This window comes from Terrapene carolina, unplaced genomic scaffold, assembly GCF_002925995.2.
Source record: "Terrapene carolina triunguis isolate 2854851 unplaced genomic scaffold, T_m_triunguis-2.0 Scaffold31, whole genome shotgun sequence".
NCBI classification, from domain to species: Eukaryota; Metazoa; Chordata; order Testudines; family Emydidae; genus Terrapene; species Terrapene triunguis.
In genome coordinates this window covers 8,690,729-8,716,876 of record NW_020664382.1, presented here as the reverse complement: position 1 = coordinate 8,716,876, position 26,148 = coordinate 8,690,729, and the positions used below count along the sequence as shown (strand labels likewise).

The 26,148-nt window shown below is 41.1% G+C and overlaps 1 protein-coding gene across 1 annotated transcript in view; it reads left to right on the top strand.

The window, feature by feature from the left end:
* Positions 1–26,148, top strand: part of LOC112118628 (protein eva-1 homolog C) — a 65,542-nt gene that overhangs the window by 22,523 nt on the left and 16,871 nt on the right. The window contains exons 2-4 of the mRNA XM_024217017.2: positions 4,961–5,157; positions 8,893–9,016; positions 12,074–12,226. Of these exons, the coding sequence (XP_024072785.2) occupies positions 4,961–5,157; positions 8,893–9,016; positions 12,074–12,226 (474 nt within the window). The remainder of the gene's footprint in view (positions 1–4,960; positions 5,158–8,892; positions 9,017–12,073; positions 12,227–26,148) is intronic.

The following is a 26,148-nucleotide window of genomic DNA, read 5'->3' as shown; positions in this document are numbered from 1 at the left end:
TGTTAGTCAGTAACTTTTCTCATGTGTCTCAGGGGTGGCTGCATTTCAGTAGTAAGGTGAATCCCTACATAAATATAGGTTAATATTTTCAAAACCGCTTTTGTGCCTTAGAAACTAACTCTCATTTACAAAAGTGATCAAAGCACTGAGGAGCCTAAACCTCACTGAAAGTCAATGGGACTCTCATGGGCATAGTCCCTCCACCACACCTCCCTGGGATTCGATGGGGTCCTGTACTCAGCCTCTTGTCATCCAGGTCTGGAAATGGAAACTCAGCCCTCTGGTTGGGGTCCGCCGGAGCTTGCTCCTTCCAGGGTTTAGGAGAAAAGGAACAAAGGAAAGGAAAAACAAATGAACAGGCTCAAACATCTCGCAGGCCTCCCTTCCTTAGAGGAACCTTTGGTGAGTTTCAGTCAGCATTTTTGAAAATCAGTCAAACAGGGCTGATTAAAAAAATGTTTTAAAATAATTCATGCAAATTTTGGAAAAAATGGTCATGGAAATTAAAAATGTTGATGAAATTTGACACTAAAAAGAATTTGACTATCTCAGAGTTGGTTGAAAAATACACCGAAAATAATAAAAATTTGCCCCCACAATTTTTTCCATTTCAAATTTTGATGAAAAATGACAAAATTAAACTTTGGTAAATGTTGTCCAGCTCTGTCTAATATTAAAGTAGAGCTCAGATGCTCAAAGGTATTTAGGCACCTAACTCCCATTGAAATCCTTGGGAGTTAGGCACCTAAATACCTTTGACGATCTGGACCATAGGAGCCTAATTGTAGGTTCCTAGTTTTAAAAATCTTAGAATCATTATGTTTACAATATCATTTACTCTCCGTGACTAACAGTCCCAGTGGAAGTTTCTCCTTAGAGCTCTGACCCACAACATGAAAACCCCAGGCCAGGTGCATATAGTATCATGCCGTTATGTCTATTTACTGTAATAATTTGACATTAAACTATTAAATAATAATAAAATCCCATACTAAGTCTCTTTTGTTTCTTGTTCCTTCTAGTCACTTTTTGCCTCTTCTTTACTGTATATCATGGTGTATTATTTTTCCTCTGATTGTTGGTTCTTTCCTTTTTCCCCCCTTCCTCTCATTCCTTGCACTGTGTGCTTTCCCTCCTGGCCCTATGTTCATTCTCTCCTCTCTCAATAATCTCTCACACCTCACTGCACCAGCACATAAATCCTTTTTCTACACATACCCTTTCTTCCCCAAATCTACTCATTGTATTAACAGGCAGACACACATCCAGATCCATCCCTCTGCTTAATCTCCTTAAAGAAGTGTGAGTAAGTTGACTTGATGCTGGGCTGGCCTTAGCTGGTGTGTCTGGCTTATAAGGATATGTCTACCCTACAAGTGCTACAATGGTACAGTGCTGTAGTGTATGTAGACATTTACTACAGCGATGGAAAAATTATTCTGTTGAACTTGCTGCTTCTAAAGCAGGGGTTAAATTGTCCTAACTACATCACACAGGGCATGCAATTTTTCACAGTCCTGTGTGATGTAGCTGGGTTGACCTAAATTTTAGGCATGGACCAGGCCTGAGAGTCTGTTCCACAGTTCCTTCTGTGGAATGGAGGGGACCCAGAAGCAGAAGATGTTTTTCTATTAGTTCTCCCAGAGAGGATGGGGAAACTTCTTTCCATCTTCTCTGGTGCTTCATCTTTCCTTCCACTTCCTTGAAGGGCGGGTCTAGTAGGGCTCTTTCTTCTCTCTCTCTGCACAGACTAAGATGAGGAGGCCTCCAGGAGCTATGGACACTTGAACAGATTTTTCAGTTGGGCTTCAATGTTGGAAATTTAAAATTCCTCACGCTCTTTTTAGTTCACGCTGGAGCACAAAGCCCTGGAGCACATGATCTTTGAACTGAGGGCTTGTCTACGTGGGAAATCGCCTGGAATAGTTTTTGAGGAATAATTATTCTGCAATAGCTGCTTATACGGCCACTCTTATTTACACTAAAAGTTTCTTTTTATACTTTAGCTTAATCCACCTCCAAGTCTGTTTTGGAAGTAGATTAAGCTAAACTGCAAAATGGCACTCTTAGTGCAAAATAAATGTGTCCACATGGGCAGTTAGTACAGAGTAGCTGTTGAGCTTTACATTCACACCCTTGTTTATTTTGCAATAGCTTCCCCCATGTAGACAAGCCCTTGCACGCAGATCAACAGAATTAAGGACAGGGAGAGCTATGAATAAAGACAGAGGGAAGGCATTGGTGCAGATAGGCCTCAGAATGATTATACTCATTGTTTCAGTGTGTGTTGTTCCAGATATCTACTCACAACATGTGGGTAAATCAAAAGCAGGGGATCTCAACCTGGCGTACGTCACCACCCTGCCCTTCTCATGTTGCTAAATGGGAGAGAGGTCTCAGCATGCAGAAGTTGAGAACCACTTATCTACAGTTTCACACCGCAATGCCATGCCTAAAAAAAACAGTGGCAAAGTAATATATTGTGCATGTTCAACACATTCTGTTGAGACTTACAATTTGGTTATTCCTAAACCAGACTTCTTTAATCATGTCTTAGGCATGTGTGTTTATTGACATCTAGAGCCATGACAAATGTGAACATTTAAAATAAAGCTGTTTTTGAGATATAAGAGCACAGAAAGCTTCTGAGTAACTTTCTTAATGTGTAAAATCCACCATTTGTTGTGCTCTGGTAACTCAAAAATGGCCAAACTGAATTTTACCAAACTTGCAGAAAGAAAGAAAGAAAGAAAGAAATGCTTTTGAGTTAGTAACAAGAATGAACATTTTCAACCCAAAGGGTTATTATTTTCAGATTTATAAGCATGTGAAAAAATGGGCTGATAATTAAACTTCCTTCTTCTCATTCCAAACTTAGTGCTGCAAGTGGAGTTCTACAAGGGTTTAATCCTAAATTCACTGACATCCGTGACAAAGCTCCCACTAACTTTAATGGTGCAGATTCAGAATTGTAGTCGGTTTTTTGTAACAGTTACATTTTGGCATTCTCAAATTTCCCAAGTAGGCCAGAACATAAAAAGTGGAGCTAGCTGCTAGATGTGGCCTAAACTCACCAAATCTGTACATCATCTATGAACAACCAACCTTAATTTTAACAACAAAAAATCTAAATGTGGAAAGAAATATCAGACTGTACTAACATACCGTATTCAACTGTTATCGTGGTAAGGGATTTCCTGTTTTCCCCCTGAAATTTCTTAAAAGTTGTTTGTAGAGAATTGAATTGTGTATTGAAGAATTAAAATGACTCAGTTGTGTTATTTAGTTTGATTTTTAAAATTCTGTTTCTCCTAGTTTAAAACAAATAACTCACTGGAAGCGGTCACTCATTATTAAAAATGTTGTGGATGTTTTTATCAGGAATATGTACTAGTTTGTTGCTATAGGGTTGTAGGTTTTGATTTTTTTAGGGCGCAAATATATAGAATTTCATGGCCATATAAAGATAAAAGTTCAAATGTTAGGCTTACAAACTTCCAAGTGCTCCTTTAAATACCATTGTTGTATTCACATCAACATAAGGGTGTGTTAAGACTGGATAATTAAAACAGAAGATAATTAGAGATAATTTTTAAATGTAGCAAATGGGGCATTAGTCAAGCAACTCTTTTTTAAAAAAACAACAACTGTGGTTCTGATTTCTTGGCCATTTCATTGAATTATTCCCCTAATTTTATTTTATAACATTTTCTTTGTTTAAATTTAAATGTGAGAAGAAAAATACCTAGGGGTGCTGAGTGCTGAACATGCATTAACTTTCAAATGTGTGATGTGGAAGGTTTAAAATACAGGAATTTGTTGCATTTTAAGACAGTAGGGAACATGGTCATGCATATTACCCGAAATCACATGGTAAATGCAGCTGTTATGACTAGGGTTGCCGGGTGTCCAATTTTCGACCGGAATGCCCAGTCGAAAAGGGACCCTGGCGGCTCCGGTCAGCACTGCTGACTGGGCCATTAAAAGTCCGGAGGGCAGCGCAGCAGGGCTAAGGCAGGCTCCCTGCCTGCTGTGGCTCCGCGCAGCTCCTGGAAGCAGTGGCATGTCCCCCCTCCAGCTCCTACGCGTAGGGGCAGCCAGGGGGCTCCGCATGCTGCCCCCACCCCAAGCTCTGGTTCCGCAGCTCCCATTGGCTGGGAACCACGGCCAATGGGAGCTGCAGGGGTGGTGCCTGCAGACGGGGCAGCATGCGGAGCCTCCCTGGCTACCCCATGTGTAGGAGCTGGATGGGGGACATGCCACTGCTTCTGGGAGCAGCCTGAGGTAAGTGCCGCCTGGAGTCTGCACCTCTGACCCTCTCCCGCACCTCAAACCCCTCATCCCCAGCCCCACCCCAGAGATCGTACTCCCAGCCGGAGTCCTCACCCCTCCCCCACGCCCCAGCCCTGATCACCCTCCGAAGCCCTTGCTCCCCGCCCAGAGCACCCTCCTATACCCAAACCCCTAATCCCCACAGCAACCGTTTAAGAGTACAGTAAGATTACACCTCAGTTTAGGACAGGAAATAAAGAATACCTTATCCAATTGAGACTGCAGGGGGAAATAGACCAGAAAACTGAGGAATAACACCTTGGACTTTTGAGAAAGTGCCTTGGGATCTTTAATGACCACAAGTTGCCATAACCTAGCTTCAAGCCTCATCTGAAAAATGGCATCTCCAGTAGCACAGTGCCCCCTACTGGAGCATTGGTTTAGTACTGACTCAGTGGGAAGGGTCCCACCTACTGGACCACCAACAAGATTGCTAGTAGCATCTGGATATTTTTGAGGCCTGATCCTGACTAGGTTGTAAAGGCTGATAAGCTCATAGTGTCATATGGTATGGCCATGCTTACAATCCTGATTTTATGCCCTTTCCAGAAGATGACCACGGTTTTCATATTACCTAAAGAGTTTATCATTGCCTGTACTAATTGTAACATAGCTAAATATTTTCTAGGTTACCTAACCAAACTTCTGCAAAATCACTCTGTGTATGCCTGTGATGGCGATCGTTTGAGCCTGCAGTGTCCTCGACATTCAACAATAAGTGTCCAATCAGCATTTTATGGGCAAGATTACCAAATGTGTAGTACACAGCAGCCTGAAACCGCGATGAAAGACCCCTTAAACTGTGTGGCGTCTACCACTTTGCAGGTATCACATATTGTAGATGGTTTTTAAAAAGCAGAATGTTTTTAGATCAGATTTCAGTTTTGTGACCCATATTCTATGAAAATGCCAAGTATTCACAATGTTTCGTGAATTCCACAATGTTTCAACTGGTATATAACACAAAATGGCACACTTGGAAGCACTCATTAGACCACCAGAGATATCAGGTGAATAGGTTTTATTATTCCCGTAGGCTTGAAAAAGATTTTCAGGGTTCCTTCTATACTAACCTCCCCATTTTTCCACACTTAACCCCCCATTTTTGAGGCCCTATAACACCCATCCTTTTAGCCAAGCCGATCTGGTCAGAATAGTCTTAATCAGTCTCAAGGACCCCTGACATGAGGCACAGCTTACCCCAGGCAGTTGAACATACTGAGCCAAATTAATCACCCAGAGTGTCAGATAACAGCACTTGAACCTGGATCACCAGCACGGCAAGGCTGAGAAAACTCTCTGGCCACAACAACCTATTTTATCATAAATTTGACAGGAATATTGAGGTTTACCAATAATATCCTAAGAGTTGCTTCACATACAGAGTAGAGTATGGCTTACACAGCAGTTCATTACTTGCTGTCATGGGAATTTCTTTACATAAGTTCAGGAAGTCCACCCTTCGAGTATAGTCAAGAGCTTGTTTCATCACAGTAAAGAAGGGCTAGAGTTCCTCGGTTAGGCTATGCTTCAGCAAAGCATTGTCAATGGGAACTCAATGGGATTTAAACATATGCTTAAAGTAAAGATGTGTTTAAGAGCTCTACAGAACAGGGGTATTTTGCAGAATCAAGGCCTTAGTGCTTACAGCTGTTCCATTTAGGGTGACCAGACAGCAAGTGTGAAAAATCGGGACAGGGGGTGGGAGGTAATAGGAGCCTAGGTAAGAAAAAGACCCAAAAATCAGGGCTGTCCCTATAAAATCGGGACATCTGGTCACCCTAGTTCCATTGCTTCATGTCAGCAGGGAATCTACATTCCATCCATTAATAATAGTATTAATAAGTGATTTAGTATAACATCCTTTTATAAAAACAGTGTTGTGACACAGAGTTTTAAAAACGTGGCTTGTCCATGCTGAACTGCAACTAACATCTAAAGATATTCCATGAATGACCTTGGGGCCATGTGAAAATACAGCTGTCCACTAAAAAAATGTGGGGCCAAATGCATCCTTGGTGTCATTTCATTGACTTCAGTAGAGTGACACCCATGATTAATTTGAGTTCTTGAGTCCTGAGGGTCTCTCGGAGGTTTCCATGAACAATTTTTCTTGAGTACACTACACATCTCAGCTGACAACTGCATTGTAAAATAATATAAATTTTTACAGATATTTTCCTTTTTCACTGTTCAGAACTACAGATATGAAAGTTAAGTGTCTGGCTTTGCATCCCAGAAAGCTCTGACTCTGTCAAATAGAAAAGACACATACTGTAAACGGAATTCTTGGAAAAGAACGCTGATGATCTCATTCTGTCCCTCTCTGTGGAACACAGTCTGAGATCTGCATAATCAAGCGTAGTATTATCTTACAGAAAGGAGAAAGAATAGCTGGCATTTTATACAGTAGCCTCCTAGTGAAAGGATAAAGGCAAAGTTAGATCTGTCCCAATAGGTTAATAACCTTACTAATAATGCTATCTAATTATGATAATATAAGGAGCTGGATGTTTTTGCACAGCTGAGTCAGTGCAAAATGTGAGCACTCTTTGTATAAAGAGATACCACTATAAAGAGATTTACAGATGATGGTTCAGCTCAGGTGTAAACAGATGCAATGTTCATTGAACTCAATGGGAGTCAGTTATGCCCTCTTGTTCAAGAGCTAAATTTCTTCTGATTTTGTTTAACTGATTCTTTCCTGAACAATTCCAATGAAGGTGTGTCATTTGACTTGAAACATTTTAAAAGAAAAATTGAGTGACCAAACTAAGTTCTCAGTCCTTTTTCTTCCCTTTTAAACAATTTAATAGCAATGTAATGCTCATGAAAAGTGTTGGATTTAAGTCCTTTTTCGCCACAAAAAGGAACAAAAGGGGCCAGAACTTTATAGGATCATTGTGATATGCTGCCAATGTGCATCATTTCTGTTCTGGAGGGATTGTGTCCAAGGATGATGATAGTTCAGCAATTGGCATCTTTTCTGAAAGTGGAAACAAGAGTGTCAATTAGTGCAATTGTTGTGATTTGAACACCTGGTTTAAATTCATTCCTGGTGTAAATCCATTGAAGTTGGTAGAGCTATGCCAGGGATGAATTTAGCTCCTTCTGACTAGAAGCTGGACAGTAATGGCCAACACATTTTTACATTGGCACCTACAGCTATCAGAGAATAATGCTTTTCAGTCACTACTGTCTTGGAGTGGATTAAGATTGATGACCTAAAGAGAATATACCAAATATCACAATTTGCTGTGTTATTAAGCATAAGAAAGCATGGCGATAATACAGATGACTCAGAAATAATGTTTAAAAATCCCTGTCTACACTGGGTTTTTTACCATGTTTTGAAAACTGAGTTTTAAGAACATAAAAATGGCCATACTAGGTCAAACCAAAGGTCCATCTAGCCCAGTATCCTGTCTTCTGACAGTGGCCAATGCCAGGTGCCCCAGAGGGAATGAACAGAACAGGTAATAACCAAGTGATCCATCCCCTGTCGCACACTCCCAACTTCTGGCAAACAGAGGCTAGGGATACCATCCCTGCCCATTCTGGCTAACAGCCATTAATGAACCTATCCTCAATGAATTTATCTAGTTCTTTTTTGAACCCTGTTATAGTCTTAGCCTTCACAACATCCTCTGGCAAAGAGTTCCACATGTTGACTGTGCGTTGTGTGAAGAAATACTTCCTTTTGTTTGTTTTAAACAAACTACCTATTAAACTTGGTTTAAACACAGTTACAACCAAACTTAAACCCAAACTGTTTTCAGACATGATTCGGCGTGGCAGAATTGTATTAAAACTGGATTCAAAACCATCTTTGGCAGTGTTTACACTATCCTTTTTTCCTTAAGATTTCCCACCATCGCTACCACTGATACAGCTCCAGCAGCAGTAGCAAAGTGTAAGTGCTACTGTAAACAGCTTCTGGCCTGCCAACCACCATGTTCTTTCACCCTGCTCAGAGCAGGTCTAGTTGACAACATGGTTATAACATTGTAAGCCTTTCTACTCTACTCCTCTCACCCTTACAATTACTGATTACTTGCTGGAGCAGCACAATAGGAATAGCGGGATATTATTAGAAAAACAAATTGATGTAGATAAAGGTCTGAGTTTTTTAAAAATAGTTTTAAAGTAGCTTGGTCACATCTATACTGGCTAACCAAATCATGTCTGAAATGGATTTAGGCCCTGATTGAGGAAGGTATTTCAACATGTGCCTAACTCTAAGGACACGAGTAGTCCCTACTGAGTCTACTCATGTGCTTAAAGTTCATCATGTGCTTAAGTACCTTGCTGCATCAAGTCCTTAGTTTGAACTGTGTTTCAAATGAACTCACCCAGGATTTTCAGCCACCAATCAAAGCCCAGCACAGACATGGTCTTATTCCTGTCATATATCTTTTTTTTTTTTAATGCATCTATGACAAAACCCAGTGCCGCTGAATAATTTCTTTCATATATAGAGCAAAATACAGCTAAGAGTTTTAGTTGCTGTATAGCTTCATATCTTGTTTTCAAGACTATCCTTTTTGCCCGTTGTTCTAGAAAGTACTGGATGAATGCCAGAACCAGAGAGCCTGCCAACTCCTTGTCAATAGTCGGGTTTTTGGACCTGATCTATGTCCAGGAACCACTAAATACCTCCTTGTCTCCTTTAAATGCAAACCTAGTAAGTAATTTCTACAACAGGCGAGTTCATTTTTGTGTTTCATTTGTTTTGGTTATAATGCCAGTGCAGAAAGCTTTGCATAAATCTACATGAAGTTTTCAGATTTTAAGATTAATAGCAGATTGTATTTCTACTTTATCTTAGCTTTCCATCTTGTCTGCAATCTTCACATGCTTGCTACCAATGTAACTGCTAGTACAGTTTGTCAGAATCTAAGACAAAGTTAAAAAAAAAAAGCTGGAAAAGCTCATACTTTAGAGAGGAATATTATGACATTTTTCACAAAAGTGGTTTGGATTAAAAGCATACAAATGTCAAAAGGCTAGATACCATGGTGATGAGTGTGGGAAAAAATGCCTAGATAGCTGGAACAAAACCTCAGAATCTTTTGAAGTTCAGCCATAGCCAGTTTTTGTGCATAACAGAGATTTGTTTTCAGTGGACACATAAGAATAAATATACATGATAAACTATTTATATTTCAGTAGAACCTCAAATGCCGGTAGGTTCTTACAACAACTGTAAAGGGACAGTCGTTGCCTCAATGGGCACTCATTGTACAAACACAAGAGAAAAATAGGAAGGGTGGAGAACAGGGAAACAACAATCAAGAGTTTTTTTAAAGTTTTATCTTATTAATTATAAGAGTGAATTCCAACTCCCCAGCACCTAGCCATTATTTGCTAGCAATTTTTTTGTATAGTGGAAATGGGTCTTCAAGAAGGCATTTGCATTTTCAGAGGGTAGTGACTTTGCCACGCAGAGAAGATATTCCATGTATAGGGGGAGCATCATCGAAGCACAAGGGGGATTGTGGAAGGAGCAAGGAAACAGAGCATCAAGACTGGCAATAAGGAACAGGAGAGGGGGGGAGGGGGTGACACAAGATACAAATAGGTGAATAGAGACTGAATTGTGTAGGACCTCAACGTCAAGGACAGGAAGCTCAGATAAGGAATCACTAACTTTGAAATAGCACCAACACATTGACTCCCATCACTGATGTTAATAGGTGAACCTGTCTTCAGAAAAATAAACATGTGCCTGCATACTTACTTTCTAGGATTTCTATCTGTTATATTTGTATGTATCCCAGATATTATATTTAGGTCTATGTCATTAAAAAGCGTTTTCATTTTATGGATCTCAGTGGATTGGGATCTTTGTTTTTTTAAAGTCACTTGATATTTTTCATCTACTGTAGCGCAGATATTTCATATATATGATTGACTTTGTGATTTCACTTTTACAAAAGCTACCTAAAAGTATATTTAATGGAGTTTCCTGTCTGCAGAATTGCTTTAAGTAATAGGTTTCAAGGTGAGTGCGAACAATCTAATCTATCTCAACGTAAGATTTATATTACTCAGTATGATGGTAAAGTATCAGGGGGTAGCCGTGTTAGTCTGTATCTACAAAAACAACAAGGAGTCTGGTGGCACCTAAAGACTAACAGATTTATTTGGGCATAAGCTTTCGTGAGTAAAAACCTCACGAAAGCTTATGCCCAAATAAATCTGTTAGTCTTTAAGGTGCCACCAGACTCCTTGTTGTTTTAGTATGATAGTAACATTCTTAGTTAGGCCTGATTTTGGAAAACATCCCTATATTCAGGAAAGCTCTTGTGCATATGCATAATGTCAAGCCCCTGGGTCTAGACAGGGATAAATAACCTGTCCAGGTCAGCTGACTCAGGCACCGGGGCTGAAAAATTGCTGTGTAGCTGTTCGGGCTGAGACTGGAACCCAAGCTCTGGGACACTGCAAGGGTGGAAGGTCCTAGACTTCGGACTCCAGCTCGAGCCTGAATCCGCATGTCTACACAGCACTTTTTAGCCTCGCAGCCCAAGTCAGCTGACCTGGGCCAACCGCAGCCGTGCCAGGAGTCTTTTATCCCTGTTTAGATGTACCCATTGTCTTCAAGCATGTGCTTAAGTACTCTTCCAAATTCTTAGATTTCAGCTTCATGTAGTTTTTAGTCTCACTAGGAATGCTATTTTTTCTTTATTAGTATGGTATAGCTACAAAAGTCTTCATTATATTCTTATCCTAGGCAACTGGCTTGGCTTGTCCTGTAGTATAACAGCTTCTGGTTTCTTTATTATTTGTATTGCGGTAGCCTCTAGGAACCTCAGTCATGGACCAGGATCCCATTGTGCTAGGTGCTGTACAAACCCAGAACATAGTTTTAGGCTGTTAGCCCCCCAGATCAGAACATTTTTTGTTTGCTTCACACAACTTTCCTGTTGTGCAGCACCATTTGCACTTCTAAACAACTAATAATCAGCGAGTCAATACAAAGAATGTTTAAAAGAGACTACTTTCTGTCTGCTCTTGTGTGGGGACCTGGATTATTCCCAAGGAAATCAAAGCTATGTCTCTTGTATTTCAGAAGAAACAATTAAGTTTGTTTTATGAATAGATATGAAGTTTTCCTCTCTCCAGTCTGATCTTAGTACTTCACATCAACATCCCTGATAACAATAAGGTTTCCCTTTGCCCCTTTTCAGCTGTGTAACCCCCTTTTCCTGTTTTCATGACCCATTTTGAAAGATGTTTAACAGAATGGGCTAACCTCCTCTCTCAGTCAGACCTGTGCAAACCCATTGCCTTCACTGGAGTTAAATGGCTGTGGCTGAGACCAACATTTGAAATCGAACCATTCTTATACCACAGTGCCTAGAATTCTTTGGCGCTCACTTCAGCTGTATGCTGTGGCACCAAGTGATGCAGACCATCTATATTATTAATGTGTGGGCCGAGTCACTCAGCAACGAAGCAGTGGAGAATGTGGCCATGTCCTTTGGAGAAGCAAAGAGAGATTAGATTTATTGTAATGAGTATTTTTATAAAGCAGGCCATAGAGGATGAGCCAGTGGGAGAGAAGAATGGGAAAATTATTTTTTTAATTAATTTAAAATGAGGGAACAATCTTGGAGGAGTTAACTTTCCCCTTTGCTGATTGGTTGAGTTCCTCCTTGTAGGTATGCCACATTTCATTAATTAACCATTAACAGTCCACCTCGTAATATAGCATTGTTATTGGTTTCTATTTTAGCTGAACATAAAACCAAATCAGCGTGTGAAAACGAAGAACTGAAACTCCACTGTAAAGAGTCAAAGTTTCTTAACATCTATTCTGCCACATATGGCAGATCAGCACATGAGAAGGACATCTGCTCTACAGAAGTGGGTCATGCCCCTCAATTTGGTAAGTTTTAGTGTGTTTATACAGCCTTCTTAAAAGAAATGTGGAAATGTAGAAAACAGATAGAAAAGTTGATATGCAAGATCCACTGTTCTTTGGAATAGCATCTGATCAGCTGTTAATGAGAACTAGTATTTTTAAAAAACACAAAGTGTCCAGGCTGAAGAACAAAAATTACATCAGAAGTGTAGCTGAGATATAACACTTGCAGTCTAGAAAATGGTCCAGCAATAGTTTTAAAAGTTCTACTCCTGATGTCTGTTGTGAATCTAATTAACTTGTAGTAAATATCCCTGTTTGCTTTCCCTTTCCCCCTAACCTCTGTCTGCTTCTGACAATGGTTAGGCAGCCAATGTGCTGTGACAGCTGCTTATAATGCTTGTCTTATCCTTGCCCTGTGCTCCCTGTCTGTCTGTACTCACTGTGGGCTCTTGTCTTATACTTGGATTGTAATGTCTTTTGGGCATGGTCCGTCTCTTTGTTCAGTGTTTGTATAGCTCCTAGCAAAACTGAGTCCGGGTCCATAATAGGGGTCTATAGATGCTACTGTAATACAAATAAATAATAGTATTTGTCCTTAGACTGTGAAATTCCTTCAGGCAGGGACTATACCCTTTTCAAATGTATAGAAAGAAGGCAAGCAGTGGGTTCTACTGTAAATAATAAATAATAACCGGTCAATAACAAACTCATCAACTCAGCTGATGCATGGCAGGAAATAGACCATTTAAAGTATATTATTGCAGCTGCCTTTAAGTTAGATAACCTTAAACTGTAGATATGTGAGTGCTTAAGGCTAGTACAAACCATTGAATAAATGAAAGATATTCAGTGGGTGACATTCAAGATGTTTGGAGAGAATTTCACTCTGAGGACTAGCACAAGATCTGTGCACCGGTCAAGTCCCACTGAAGCCCTGTATTGAGGGGTTCAGTGGGATTTAACTGATGCATAGAATTTGTGGTGGCCCTCTGCACAGAGGTATATTTCATCCACTAGTGAGAAATACTTACAACATTAAGAGGGGATCAATAATTATTCTACAAAACCATTTGTCTGCAAGCCAATATTTCTATTTATCTTTATATGTACTATTAAAAAGTGTATTAGCTGAAAATTATATTCAGTGCTTATACGAAAACTCAGTAAAAAGATCAATACCAATAAAGCAGATAAAAGCTTATGATTATTTTTATGCAAATGGTTCAGATCCTCTGGTGGTACTACAAATCAGCAGTGCATGCGAGGTCATGTTGTGTGGAGGATGCCATTTTGCTCTTCAAAATGGCATCCTCCATGCTGTCTGGGATTCTGGGAGGAAATAATTCATTAAAATAGTGCCATGCCAGCAAAAAGTCTGGGAACCCCTGGTCTACATGCAAACTTGCACCAATGTAATGAAACTGATTTCCTAAAACTGATTTTGTTGTGTCAGTGCACCTCTGCGTGTGGCTACGGCAGAACAAAAAAGGCTACAGTCAGTTTAGCTAAACTCAATAACAAAATGATTTTGGCTCAATTAATTTTTGCTATTTTTATTAGAAAATAAGAGTACCTGCACACTGACTTACATCACAATAATTAAATTAGTTTTAATTCACACCTGTTGTTATCTCTGTGCGACTTTGTGTGCAGATCAGCCCTAAGACCTTTGAATCCTACAATTTCTTTCTTTGCCTCATAGTGCAGACATGAGAACATTTTAGTTTACATCAGGGAAGAAATTACCTGAGGTGAAATGCTGCCCCCACCGAAGTCAATGGCAAAACTCCAGTTGATTCCAATGGAGCCAGGATTTCATCACCATTCAGTCGTTCAGTACTGGGTCAACCTGCCAGTGGTGTTGGGTACTGAATTAATTAGAATCTTTTCTAGGTTTTGGTGACCTTGCATCCCATTGAATAGAGTTGATAAGTAACTCATTACAAGAAGCAGCTTAGAACTGACACTATTATAGAACTATTCTAAATTCTCCCTAAACTTGTAAAGCCGATTGACTGATTTTCAGAGGTTTGATTCAAATAGGGCCCAGATAAAATACATAACACTTTAAGAATTAAAAATAGATGCAAAAAGCATACTCTCTCATACATAAATACAAGCTAAGAATCCTCTAGGCCAGTGTTTCCCAAACTTGGGATGCCGCTTGTGTAGGGAAAGTCCCTGGCAGGCCAGGCCGGTTTGTTTACCTGCTGCATCCGCAGGTCCGGCCGATCGTGGCTCCCACTGGCCGCGGTTTGCTGCTCCTGGCCAATGGGAGCTGCAGGAAGTGGCGGCCAGCACATCCCTTGGCCCGCGCCACTTCCAGCAGCCCCCACTGGCCTGGAGCAGCGAACCGCGGCCAGTGGGAGCCACGATCGGCGGACCTGTGGACGGGGCAGGTAAACAAACCGGCCCGGCCTGCCAGGGGCTTTCCCTACACAAGTGGCGTCCCACGTTTGGGAAACACTGCTCTAGGCCATGCTGAATGTTCTATTATTGTTTAGTTTCCCCAGCCCCGAAGGATGAAAATGAGATCTAAAGCTGTTCTTGTTCCAAAGTTTGAGATATTATTGCCCTGATTCTTTGAGTTGCTGAGCCCCTTTATCGATTCTGCACTGCCACTTCTGCTTCTTGGAATGAGCCCCTCTGAGGGCCAACTCCAAAGGCACTACTTGAGCAGGAGTGGCAGGGGGTCAGGGCCTCTGAGGATTTGGCCCCAGCTGAGTTGATGGGAATGCTCAAAGTCATGCTTACCAGTGCAGTTTAGCTTCCTATGCCTTTAACAAGGGAACGTAGGAATTGCCATAGGTCAGACCAGTGGTCCTTCTAGTCCAGTATTCTGTCTCCAACATTGGCCAGCACCAACTGCTTCAAAGGAAGGTGCAAGAAACCCTGCAGAAGGGCATTATGGAATAACCTGCCCACAGGAAAAATTTCTTCCTAGCTTCCATTAATCAGATGTTGGGCTTATGCCTTGAAGCCTGAGTGTTTATACCCCATACATCTTCAGTGGGACACCAGAAGCATTAGCCTAACTCTACCTCTTGAAGGTCATGGTCCCACTGACTTCAACAGGAGCAGAGTTAAGCTAGCACTGAGTGCTTTTGAAAATCCTACCCTTCATGTGTTCCAAGAGTAGAGTCAGTTCAGATCTGAGGGAGGAAAGCAGGGCTTAATTTGTAATGAAAGAGGTGCCTGGGCTCAAGCAATTTTTTTTTTATATTCATAATTGATGCAGCAAGCCCAGAGGTGCCGGGGCTACGAACTGCCAAGCCTCGAGGTGCCAGGGCTCAGCCCTGGCACAAATTAATCACTGGAGGAAAGGGCACAAACTCCAGAAATATTTGAACATTGTATTCAGAAAAAAACAAAGATTTTCATTTCAGGCAGGACTATTCAAACTCCATATTGACGACAGTATTTAACGTAGGTACCCAGGGACCATGGTGAGATGCATGGTATAAAACCTAGACAGATATTTTGATTTAGAAGTGTGTGTGAATGTCTATATCTACAGATGTACACATGATTATATCGCTTGTGTCTGCATACATATCAAAGCATCTGAATTGATGGAAGAAAGTTAAATCCTATTTTGTGAAGGGGTGGGGAGTAAGAGTGGATGAATGAACAGAATTAAAATCAAAACTGATCAAAGGGTCTTGTAAGTGAACACCCTAAAAAGCTGAAAGGGAAAATGTTGTGCCTTTGGTGCTGTTCTCCCACTCTGCCTACAGCCTCAAGAGAACACAGGGACACTGGCTAACATGGTTACAGCTATGTTTACAACACAGTCAGCTACTAATTTCAGACCTGCTCCCATTGAAATAAGAGTCCTGTCCTGGATCTTGGGTGGAGCAATATCAGGCCTTTATTTTTTTTTATTTTTTTTAGAAAAAATGACAAGTCAAAAGCTATATAAGAAGACAAATACTTAGAACTTGTGGGCCCAATCCTGCATTCCTTGCAACCCAAAATTTCCATTGATTTCAACCGGAGCTTTGGGGGTACAAGGAACATAGAAGTAGGTGCTGCTATATATGATACACATAACAATGGGGAGGAAGGATGGTCTAGTGGGGTAGGACACTGGAATATGGGAGATGTGTGTTCAGTCCCTGCCTCAGCTATTGTGTGTGACCTTGGGCAAATCACTTAATCTAACCTGTTCCTCAGTTCCCCACCTGTAAAATTAAGCTAATTCTTCCCTGTATTATAGGGGTGTTCTGACAAGACAATCCATTTGTGACTGTGAGGAGGTAATATACTATGGTGACATCATTATCCAGATAGAAAAGAAATATCTGTGCAAATGCATTTTAATTATCTTTAACATGTTTCTACATTGTATGGCAAATATATATTGAAAGTTACTTCCTTTTTGCACTAAGATTATCAAAAGCATCATAATAGAAATGAGAACTTGTTGAGCTCAATTTAGTGAGGCACAATTTTGCTTAAAAATTCATGGTGCCAGATATTTTTAAGATACTCTAACTGGGCTCAGCCAATCCAGAAGTTTGTAGCAGTTTCTTTCTGTATACAGCATTGTCTTTTCTAACATGTTCTGTTCTTTTCTTTTTTTTTAATTCCTAGTAACATGTGAATGGGAACAAGATGTAATAGAGAAAATTTATTAGCCAAAGGAAAATAAAGCATTGTGCCAAAACATAGGTTACCATAGAGAGTGCAAGGAAGCTTCAGGTCAACAAACACTCCTAAATTCATAAATTACTCTTATTAACACATGAAAGTACTTGAAAGAAGGGTTGGTGCATAATAGATAGCCCCTAGCTGAAATGTTCAAGGTAAGATACTAAAATGTACTTTTACACACATTACATCTATTCTCCCTTATTGATCATACACATACAATTCCTGAAGCACCAACAACCTAATTATGACCTTGGATATGTGTGCTCAATTCCCACTGAGGTAAGCGGGAGTTGTGTGCATGTTGCTAAGGGAAGAACTTGGCCCTAAATCGTTTATTCATTAATAATCATCAAAAAGCTTGTGGCTTACATAGTAAGGGGTATGTTGTCCTCTTGGTGTGAGGGATTTCCACATGTAGCCCTCTGTGCACTGAGAGGAGAACACCCCCTAAAGAAGTAAAAGTACAAATCACTGCAGGCAGCTCAAGGAATACACATACACTGTTGTAATTATACCCATTATTAATTATACACTTTTAATTTCCAGAAATCATGAACAGTTTAATGCAACCAGAATCTAGGAAATTGCTAGACATTTAAATACCAGCAATTCAGGGATCATTCACTGTAGGGTGACCAGACAGCAAATGTGAAAAATCAGGACGGGAGTGGGGGGTAATAGGAGCCTATATAAGAAAAAGACCCAAAAATCAGGACTGTCCCTATAAAATCGGGACATCTGATCACCCTAATTCAATGTAATAAAGGAAACCTTCAACCATTTTGCTGTAAATTCAAAAGCACTTCTTGTCAAGAGCTGACGTACAGAGCTATGTAAAGGGAAGCAATTTACAGTACACAAGTCTTATTGCTCCTACAAAACCCAGGGACCATGCTACCTATTTTTGAATATCATCTACTAGTAATTTATGTATTAACTAATTATTTGCATACACATAGACATGGAGCACTCTTGGAGCACTTCTCACCATGAACAAACTGGAAAAAATACTTAATGCTCAGGGCATAGTATAGAGACTGCCAGGAACTGCTGCATGCCCACAATCAGATTGTTTCATGGGAAAGCTGTAAAAAGGGAAAGAAATTAAGAAAGTTGTGAGAAGAGAGAGATCCACAGTACCGGCGGGAGATTGGTGGTGTTATTTAAAGGCAGGAAGAGAGCAGCAGCCATTTGGAATCCCCTTCCACCCTTCTCAGTGCTGGGAGTTGGAGAGGGAAAGAGATGAGGAGTTATTAACCAAACTTTTTGAACCTCAAAAACAGTTTGAGAGATGGGCAAAAATTGGGGGCCAGTTTCCCTTTTATGTGGTTCAGTTTGCACATCCCTCGTTCTAAAAGATATTGTTTCTTGTTTTCAGTTGGTTATACATATATTTCAATATGTTTCCCTTCAAAAAATACTGTCATTGCAATCCAAGCAGAACTACTGAAAAGGAGGAAGTCCAATCCACACTCCTACCTGTTTATTTTCCAGACACGTCCTCTTTGCTCTGTTCTCCCTCTGAATTTAATTATAAAGTCAGGATTTGCACTTTTTGAGGTGAGAGCACCGGTTAACTGCTCTTGCTGTAAACCCAGGTTACAAACTCAACTATATGGATGCTACCTGTGCAGTAATGTGTTTCATTAATGTATAAAGGCTTTCACTAGGAGGAGACCAGCTTGAGATTTTGTGGGGTTACAACTACTTCTTCCAGTGACTACAAATTTAAAGGAGTGGTCTCCTGTACTAGCCTAGGTGTCTTTGTTTTTTCCTCCTCCTAGCAGCAGACAGAGATAGGAAAAGAACTTGCTTGCTGCATCAGCACCGTTGTTTGCTGTCTCCAGCAGGTGGAATCAATCTTGATGCTGATTTTGCTGTAGACACCTGATGAAGGTTAGGCTTTGGGACTGGCACAAATCTGCAGCATGTCTCAGAGTGCTGGATTTTGCATTTGAATTGCAGCACTCTCTGAGATGTTTGAGATCAGAAATATGAAAACAGCTTCCTATTGCCTATGCTGTTTTGTGTGGCTCATGCAGTCCATTAGATGTGAATTTGCCACCAAAAGGCAGGAGAGGCTTTTGATATGGGGAGGGGATACATCTTCTCTTTCCCTTCCTCTTTTGGCTACTGGAGTTGACTTTACTTTTGGAAGTTGCAGAGAAGGGGAATGTATTGAATTTTTCCCTTCCCACCCCAGCAGTCATAGCCTCTCCCACTGCAGCTTGTCCAAATGCCTGCTGCTACATCCAACCACTGTGGAGAAGTTTCTGCTGAAATAATTAGCAGTAAAATAGTTAACAATTATAATATTTAAAACATTTCATTAGGCTTCAGAGTTGACATCCTGTTGAGTTGAATGGGCAGATTGCATCCCTCAAAGCGATTGTTTCAAGTTGTCTGCAGACTCAGGCAGACATAGTTGTATCAGGTAATGTCCATATCCTTACAACCACAAAGGTTAACAACTTAGGTTGGTTTGGGTTTTTTTAAATGGAAGCTTAGATTTCTGAACTATTTGAAAATGTATTCTGGGTACTGTGGTTAAAGGGACGTCTTATTTTATTTTAAACTAATCTATATACATATGGAGCTGAATTCTGCATATTGCAGTGATAAGCATTTAAGAAGTTTGCAGCAAACAAATTCTAGTTTATCAGTACTCTGTTATCATCCCACAAAGAATGAGGAACTCCACATCTGTCCTGCACACTTGTGCTGGTAAATTTCTGTGTGTCCGATAGATAAAAATGTTGCTAAATCCGTAAGGGCTGGATTCTGAACTCGGGTCCAGTTAAACATAGGACCAAAACGTGAGCTAATCCTGTTGGAGGCTGATGCTGTCTGCACAAGCACATAAACTGTTTCTCTGCAAAGAGATTTAGTGCTTTGTTTACTCACCTACTTGGATCTGAAACTGAAAGGTATCAGGAATATGTTTCATGAACACAATGTATTCTGTGTATTTGCTACAGTTAGCAACATAACTGAGTGTCTTCTGATGCACAAGCTGGGCCCCATGTAATATGCTCCTGCATAAATTGCCATGTTATTGTCCTTCTTTTGGAATTTCCAGCATTAATGTGCTCCTGAATTGCATTGTTTCCCCCAGTCAATTCCTATCCCCAGAGTGACCTTTGGGCTCTGCAAAGCATGAGCCATCCTGGTTTGATAAACTGAAAGCAGAGATTTCACACTATTTAAAATGCAAGTCCTGACTAGCTCTTTTTATTGAGGAGACAGCCTTGAAAACATAAAGTCATGAAAACCAATGATCAGGGATGAAAGGAACAAGCAGCTGGGCTCTATTTCTGCAGTAGGAAGTTGGCAACGACCTCCTCTCCCCATACACACATGTATTAATTATTATTTGTATTATCGTAGCACTTAGCACCCTAGGTCATGAACCAGGACCCTATTGTGCTAGGGGCTGTACAAACACAGACCAAAAAAAAGACCGTCCCTGCCTCCAAAAAGCTTACAATCTAAGTAAAATGGGTCTATGTTTGAGGTGCATCCCAAAAAAAATCTCATTAACCCTCCCTATAATTGCTAGGCCGGCTCTGTGCATGGCAGTGGGATAGTACTGGACAGCAATTAGTAAGGAGTGACAGAACATTGTTTCACAGGCTTGGCTAAAATTGCTGCTACAGCGAGCTCTGGCCAGTCCATTGAATTGCAGGTTTTGTGTGCAAGGAAAAGAGAGTACAGGCTGAAATGTGAGAAGCTTTGAGAAATCAGAAGAATTGCTACTAATTAAATCCTGAACGATTTATGGCTACAGCGGCTAGATGTAATTTGCATGCCAAAACATTTCTGACTAGAGCTAATTACAAGCTGAAAGAGTCCTTCCTCCGGAAACAAGACTTTCTAATTCGTTAAATAACAGAGGTCAGAGCTGATATTTTCCTGCTGTATTAAACCCCCTTTTTAAGGCCCCATATTCCTCAGTTCCACTCAACTAAATGTCCGCTTCACAAAACTCACCGCCCAACACTATTGGCACCTAGTTGGCAATCTCAGCAGTGGGGCCTGGAGAATTAACTGTCTTCTCTCTCTTGAGAGGGTCCCTTCAGAGAAGGATGAGGTGAACTGGCAGTGTGGGGATGATTATACTGCTACTTTCTATATTGTCTGTGTTCTGTGGATGGAAGACTTCCGCCTCCAGCTCCATCGATCAGCCACCTTTCACAAGCAATTCATTTCAAACATTTAAGTACCGGTTCAGCAAGCTATGCAAGCACATATCTAATTTAAGCATTAAGGCATTCCAGGGAAAAAAAATAGTATGTGCTTACCTTCAAACCTTAGTGCATGCTTAAATTCAACTCTGTTCAGGAAAGCTCTTACACATGTGCTTAGCTTTATGTACACACTTTAGTCCCATTGAGTTCATAGGACTATTCACTCATATGCTTAAAGTTAAGCACTTGTTTAAATTCCTTGCTGAACTGGGTCCTCAAAGAAAAACTCTTTTTGAAGTAATGCTCGTTAGCTGGAAAACAGATCCTGTTTTCAGAATACAGCCTACTTACTGTGTTTAAACCATTGTTGCCAGAAATATCATAAAGTTGCACAATCTTGAATTAATCTCTCTCTCATTTGAAGAGTGCGTTATTCTCTGCTTTCCATTATTGAAGGAAAGTTGATTTATTTTTCTTGTTAAATAACATGGACATAGAAATGAATTTTTCAAGTATAATATAATATACAGGTCAGATGAGGCAGAAATATTTTAGACTGTATTTTACTTTATTAAATGTTCCCTTTGAATGACAAGTGAACATATTTATTTATACACACGCCTACCCATCACAGATGTGGTAATATGATAAATTGCATTTATTATGTATCTTTGACTGACTCACCTGCACTTTGCCCACTAACTCATCTCCCCTAGGAATACTTCTCATATTCCAAACCTCCTTTAAGCTGTGCTTATTCTTCCCCTCCCTTGAGTAATGTTAGATGAGGGTGATCCCCATAGTGTTTGTGACAAGAGACATACTGCAAAGAGCCCTGTAGCACTAGTGATTCAGGGAAAGAGAAGCCTTGTTTTCATTCCTTAAAAAAGTGTGTTTTTTTACCTCAGGATAGCTAACGCTGTGACATTTGGGGGTTCACACAGGCCAGTGAGGGGTTTGGTCACTATTTGCCTTGTAACCCTGGGTGCCTTGTGGCTGTGCAGCTTTGGTCCAGTGCTTTGACCCCATCAGTCTGCCAGCAGACCACAAGCTTCACCTGGACTTTTTCCAACTTGGTTACTCCTTGCAGGCCGACCTTAGGACCCTTCCAGCCCCAAATTTGCCCCAGAATTGTCCTACTGCAGGAACCAGTTCCTCTCATTGGATCCTCACAGAGAAAGCCTTGGGTTTGCTGCCTTTACAGAGATAGTAAAACAGTCCAGCCTGTTAGCTTTCTGGAAGCACACACTTTACTGAACTTACCCAGTACTGATTGAGAATGAAAGCAAAACACGTTTATTAACAAAAGAGCTTGTATTAAGTGACACCAAGTACAAGGGGGAAAGGTAGAAATGGTTACAAGCAAATAAAAGTGAAAACACACATCTAGAAGACTAAAACTTAATCTAGCAAGATAATCTTTGTTCACGATGGTTTCTCTCACCCCCAGTCTCCTTTCCAGCCTTTTACTGGCCAGGATCCATCACAGAGATCAAATCGTTAGTTTCATTGTCTCCTAAGGTGAAGGATCAAGATGGAGTCTCTCACTCTCTTCCTTATATCCCAAAAAAGATGCCTTTGTCATACTGGGGATTCAGTCTCCTGTGTCTCTCTGGGGTGCACAAGCTGTGTTCATTCTCTGTTTCTTGAGTTCAGGATCAGGTTAAACCAGGGGTTCTCAAACTGGGGGTTGGGACCCTTCAGGGGGTCATGAGGTTATTACATGGGGGGTAGCAAGCTGTCAGCCTCCACCCCAAACCCAGCTTTGCCTCCAGCATTTATAATGGTGTTAAATATATTTAAAAGTGTTTTTAATTTTTAAGGGGGGTCGCACTCAGAGACTTGCTATGTGAAAGGGGTCACCAGTACAAAAGTTTGAGAACCACTGGGTTAAACCCTGCTGGTTTAGCTCAATGGCTTTGTTTATTGCTAATATGTAAATTAAGGTAAACCCACATTCCTTTGTCTAGGACAGACCAGTTTATCACCTTTTACCTAGGCTAGGCTGTCTGGTCTTAAACATGTTCTAGTAACATCATGCAGACGGAATTCTTAACGTTACATATAATGTTAACATATGCATTGTAAAATTATATTAATAACCAGCATGTTATTAGCTTTCATATTGCACCTCACAAGGCATATTTTGCACAAATATTATTGCAGTAGTGTGGAGGGTATGAAAACAAGGAGTATCTAGGGTCACAAATGCATATGAGCCAGGGGTTCCCACAACAAATTTTGTGGTGGCCTCAGAGTTTGGCCACCAATTCTTGCTGGTGGCTGTTCTGACAAACCCCTTCTCTCTGTCCCTGCCTCCCTTGGCCCTTCAGCAAGAGCCCGCCCCGGGGAAGGTGGGTCTGGAACTCACTGGCTGCCTGTGGAATCCCAGGCTCCCAATGCCCTGGCCAAGTGGGAGTGTGTGAGCTGCCAAGGGAGTGTCCCAGCAACCAAACACCATAGCTGCCTCCAGCGCTGCACACACCAGCCCCACGTGTATCCAGACGTGTTGCCTGGAGCCCCCAGGGAGGCTGCGCAGTGCAGGGCACCAATCCCTGCTGGCGATGCCAGCACAAACACCAAGGCAGCGTATCTCGCTGCCCTTGGTAACAGCTATTCTGGAGCAACAGCGGAGTGCTGCAGGGAGAGACTGTTGCTTTGCCCCCAATCTCCGCCCAGGCTTTGGAGGCTGTTGTGGCAGCAAAAAAATGTCCTGGTAGCCACGTCAGCCACAGTGGCCTCATTTGAGAAATGCTGATATGAGCTATCCTGCAGTAAATGCACAGTGAAGACAAGGTACTTTAGTTTTACCATGAGGTAAACTAGTTGAGTGATATAGAATTGGGGATATAGAATTGACTTCATCTAGTTTACCTCACAGTAAAGCTAAAGTGCCTGGTCTCTTTTATTTTAGGATAGCTCCTACATGTTAGCTACCCTGAGGTAAAAAGTATACCTTTATTAGCAGTGAAATAAGGCCTGAGAGAGAACATATAGCAGTGGCAGCAGAGAGGGAGGGGAAAAATGGCAGACTGAAGTGGGGGAACTTGGAGACAAGAGGAGGACAGAGTGGAATGAAAGGGCTAGCATGAAAAAACGAGGTAAAGGACAAAAACAAAAATGAAGGATAGAAGACAAAACTACTAGAAATATACAGGGGGGAAAAGAACACAGAGAGAAAAAGGCTCAGAATGGACAGTGGAGAGAGAGAGGAAATAGGTGAGACAATCAAAATGCAGTGTGATACATGGCGGAAGAAGAATAACTAGGCACCAACTACTACAAGTTGGCGCTTCAATCAAGAAAAGGATGGACTCACTCGCTTGAGCCAAATTTTCAAAGATACCTCAGTCCAGTCCCATAATTTTCACCTGCTATTCTGTGTATTCAAAAACCTGAATTTGAATGTGAGAACAGCAACTGCATATGCAGTTCACCTGCTTAGGCATCTCTTTGTTTTATCTGTGTAATTTCTGCTTGAGGAGGTTTGCATGAGCAAAATTGCAGGGGCACATTTTGAGCCTGTTCTTGAAAATGTACTCTTTAATATTAAGTGTACAGACTTCCTGCCAACTGAACCACATGTTTGCCAGCATCCTAACTGTGGTGAGTTATTGGAAAGATAACAAGCCCACACAAAAAGTATACATGAAGTTGTAGAACATTTTGAACTGAATTGTTTAGCTGTTAAACATTGGATAGCCTATAGGGAGCAATTAAATAGTTTTCTTTAGTCATAACACTGTGCATGTAAGGCCTAGAAAAACTACACCTTCCTGTAAAAGAAAAAAGGACAAATAATTAGCATGAAAGGTTGGAATGGATCCACCCAACATGAAACCAGGCAGATTCTGGAATTTCCTCCAAAACATTTAGATGCCAAGAGCCTATCAATCTATGTGATGTGCCAAGAATGGCTCAGGTAGAGGAGCCTAACCCAAAGTCAACATGAATATGAACTAAAAGGAGCTATTAACTTCAACAGCAACATGAACCAACACCTAAAAAAACTGAAATAAAACATGTCCTCATTATATCATTGTACTTGAATGAAACAAGCAGGTCAACAGCTTGAGCCTCATATAAGACACCATTCATATAAATAAGATTAACAACAGAGCAAGAAAGGTAGTAGAAAATATAATTAAACTTTCAAGGACAATATTATTATCATGAGCAGTTCCCATATGGATCATCTGATAGCTCCTCTACAGAACGTTCTTTAGATTCTTTCTTACTTGCCAAGATAAACTATTTTGCTGCCTAAAGAGTCCTAAAAATGTCCACCTAATCTACTCAAAGGGTATGTCTACACTACAAAATTAGGTCCAATTTATAGAAGTCAATTTTTAGGAAGCGATTTTATACAGTCGATTGTGTGTGTCCCCACTAAGTGCATTAAGTCGGCGGTGTGCGTCCACAGTACCGTGGCTAGCGTCGACTTTCGGAGCGTTGCACTGTGGGTAGCTATCCCACAGTTCCCGCAGTCTCCGCTGCCCATTGGAATTATGGGTTGAGCTCCCAATGCCTGATGGGGCAAAAACATTGTCGCAGGTGGTTTTGGGTACATGTCGTCAGTCGCCCCTCCCTCCATGAAAGCAAAGGCAGACAATCGTTTCGCGCCTTTTTTCCGTGCAGATGCCATACTGCTTTCAACAGATGGTGCAGTAGGAGTCCTACTGTAGGACTGCTAACTGTCGTCATCCAACCACCACTTCCGCTGCAACTCTGCTCTCCTGCTCTCCTGGTGCCATGAATCGACCTCGCAGGTCCTCTCGTCGTTCTTTATAAATATCTATTCTCGTGGCATCCCGTCGTCATCCACCGCTTCCGCTGCAACTCTGCTCTTCTGCTCTCCTGGTGCCATGAATCCACCTTGCAGGTCCTCTCGTCATTCGGTATAAATATCTATTCTCGTGGCATCCGTCGTCATCCACCGCTTCCGCTGCATCTCTGCTCGCCTGCTGACACCATACCACGGCAAGCATGGAGCCCGCTCAGCTCACCGCTGCTGTTGTGAGCATTGTAAACACCTCGCGCATTATCCTGCAGTATGTGCAGAACCAGAACCTGCAAAAGCAGGCGAGGAGGTGATGACAG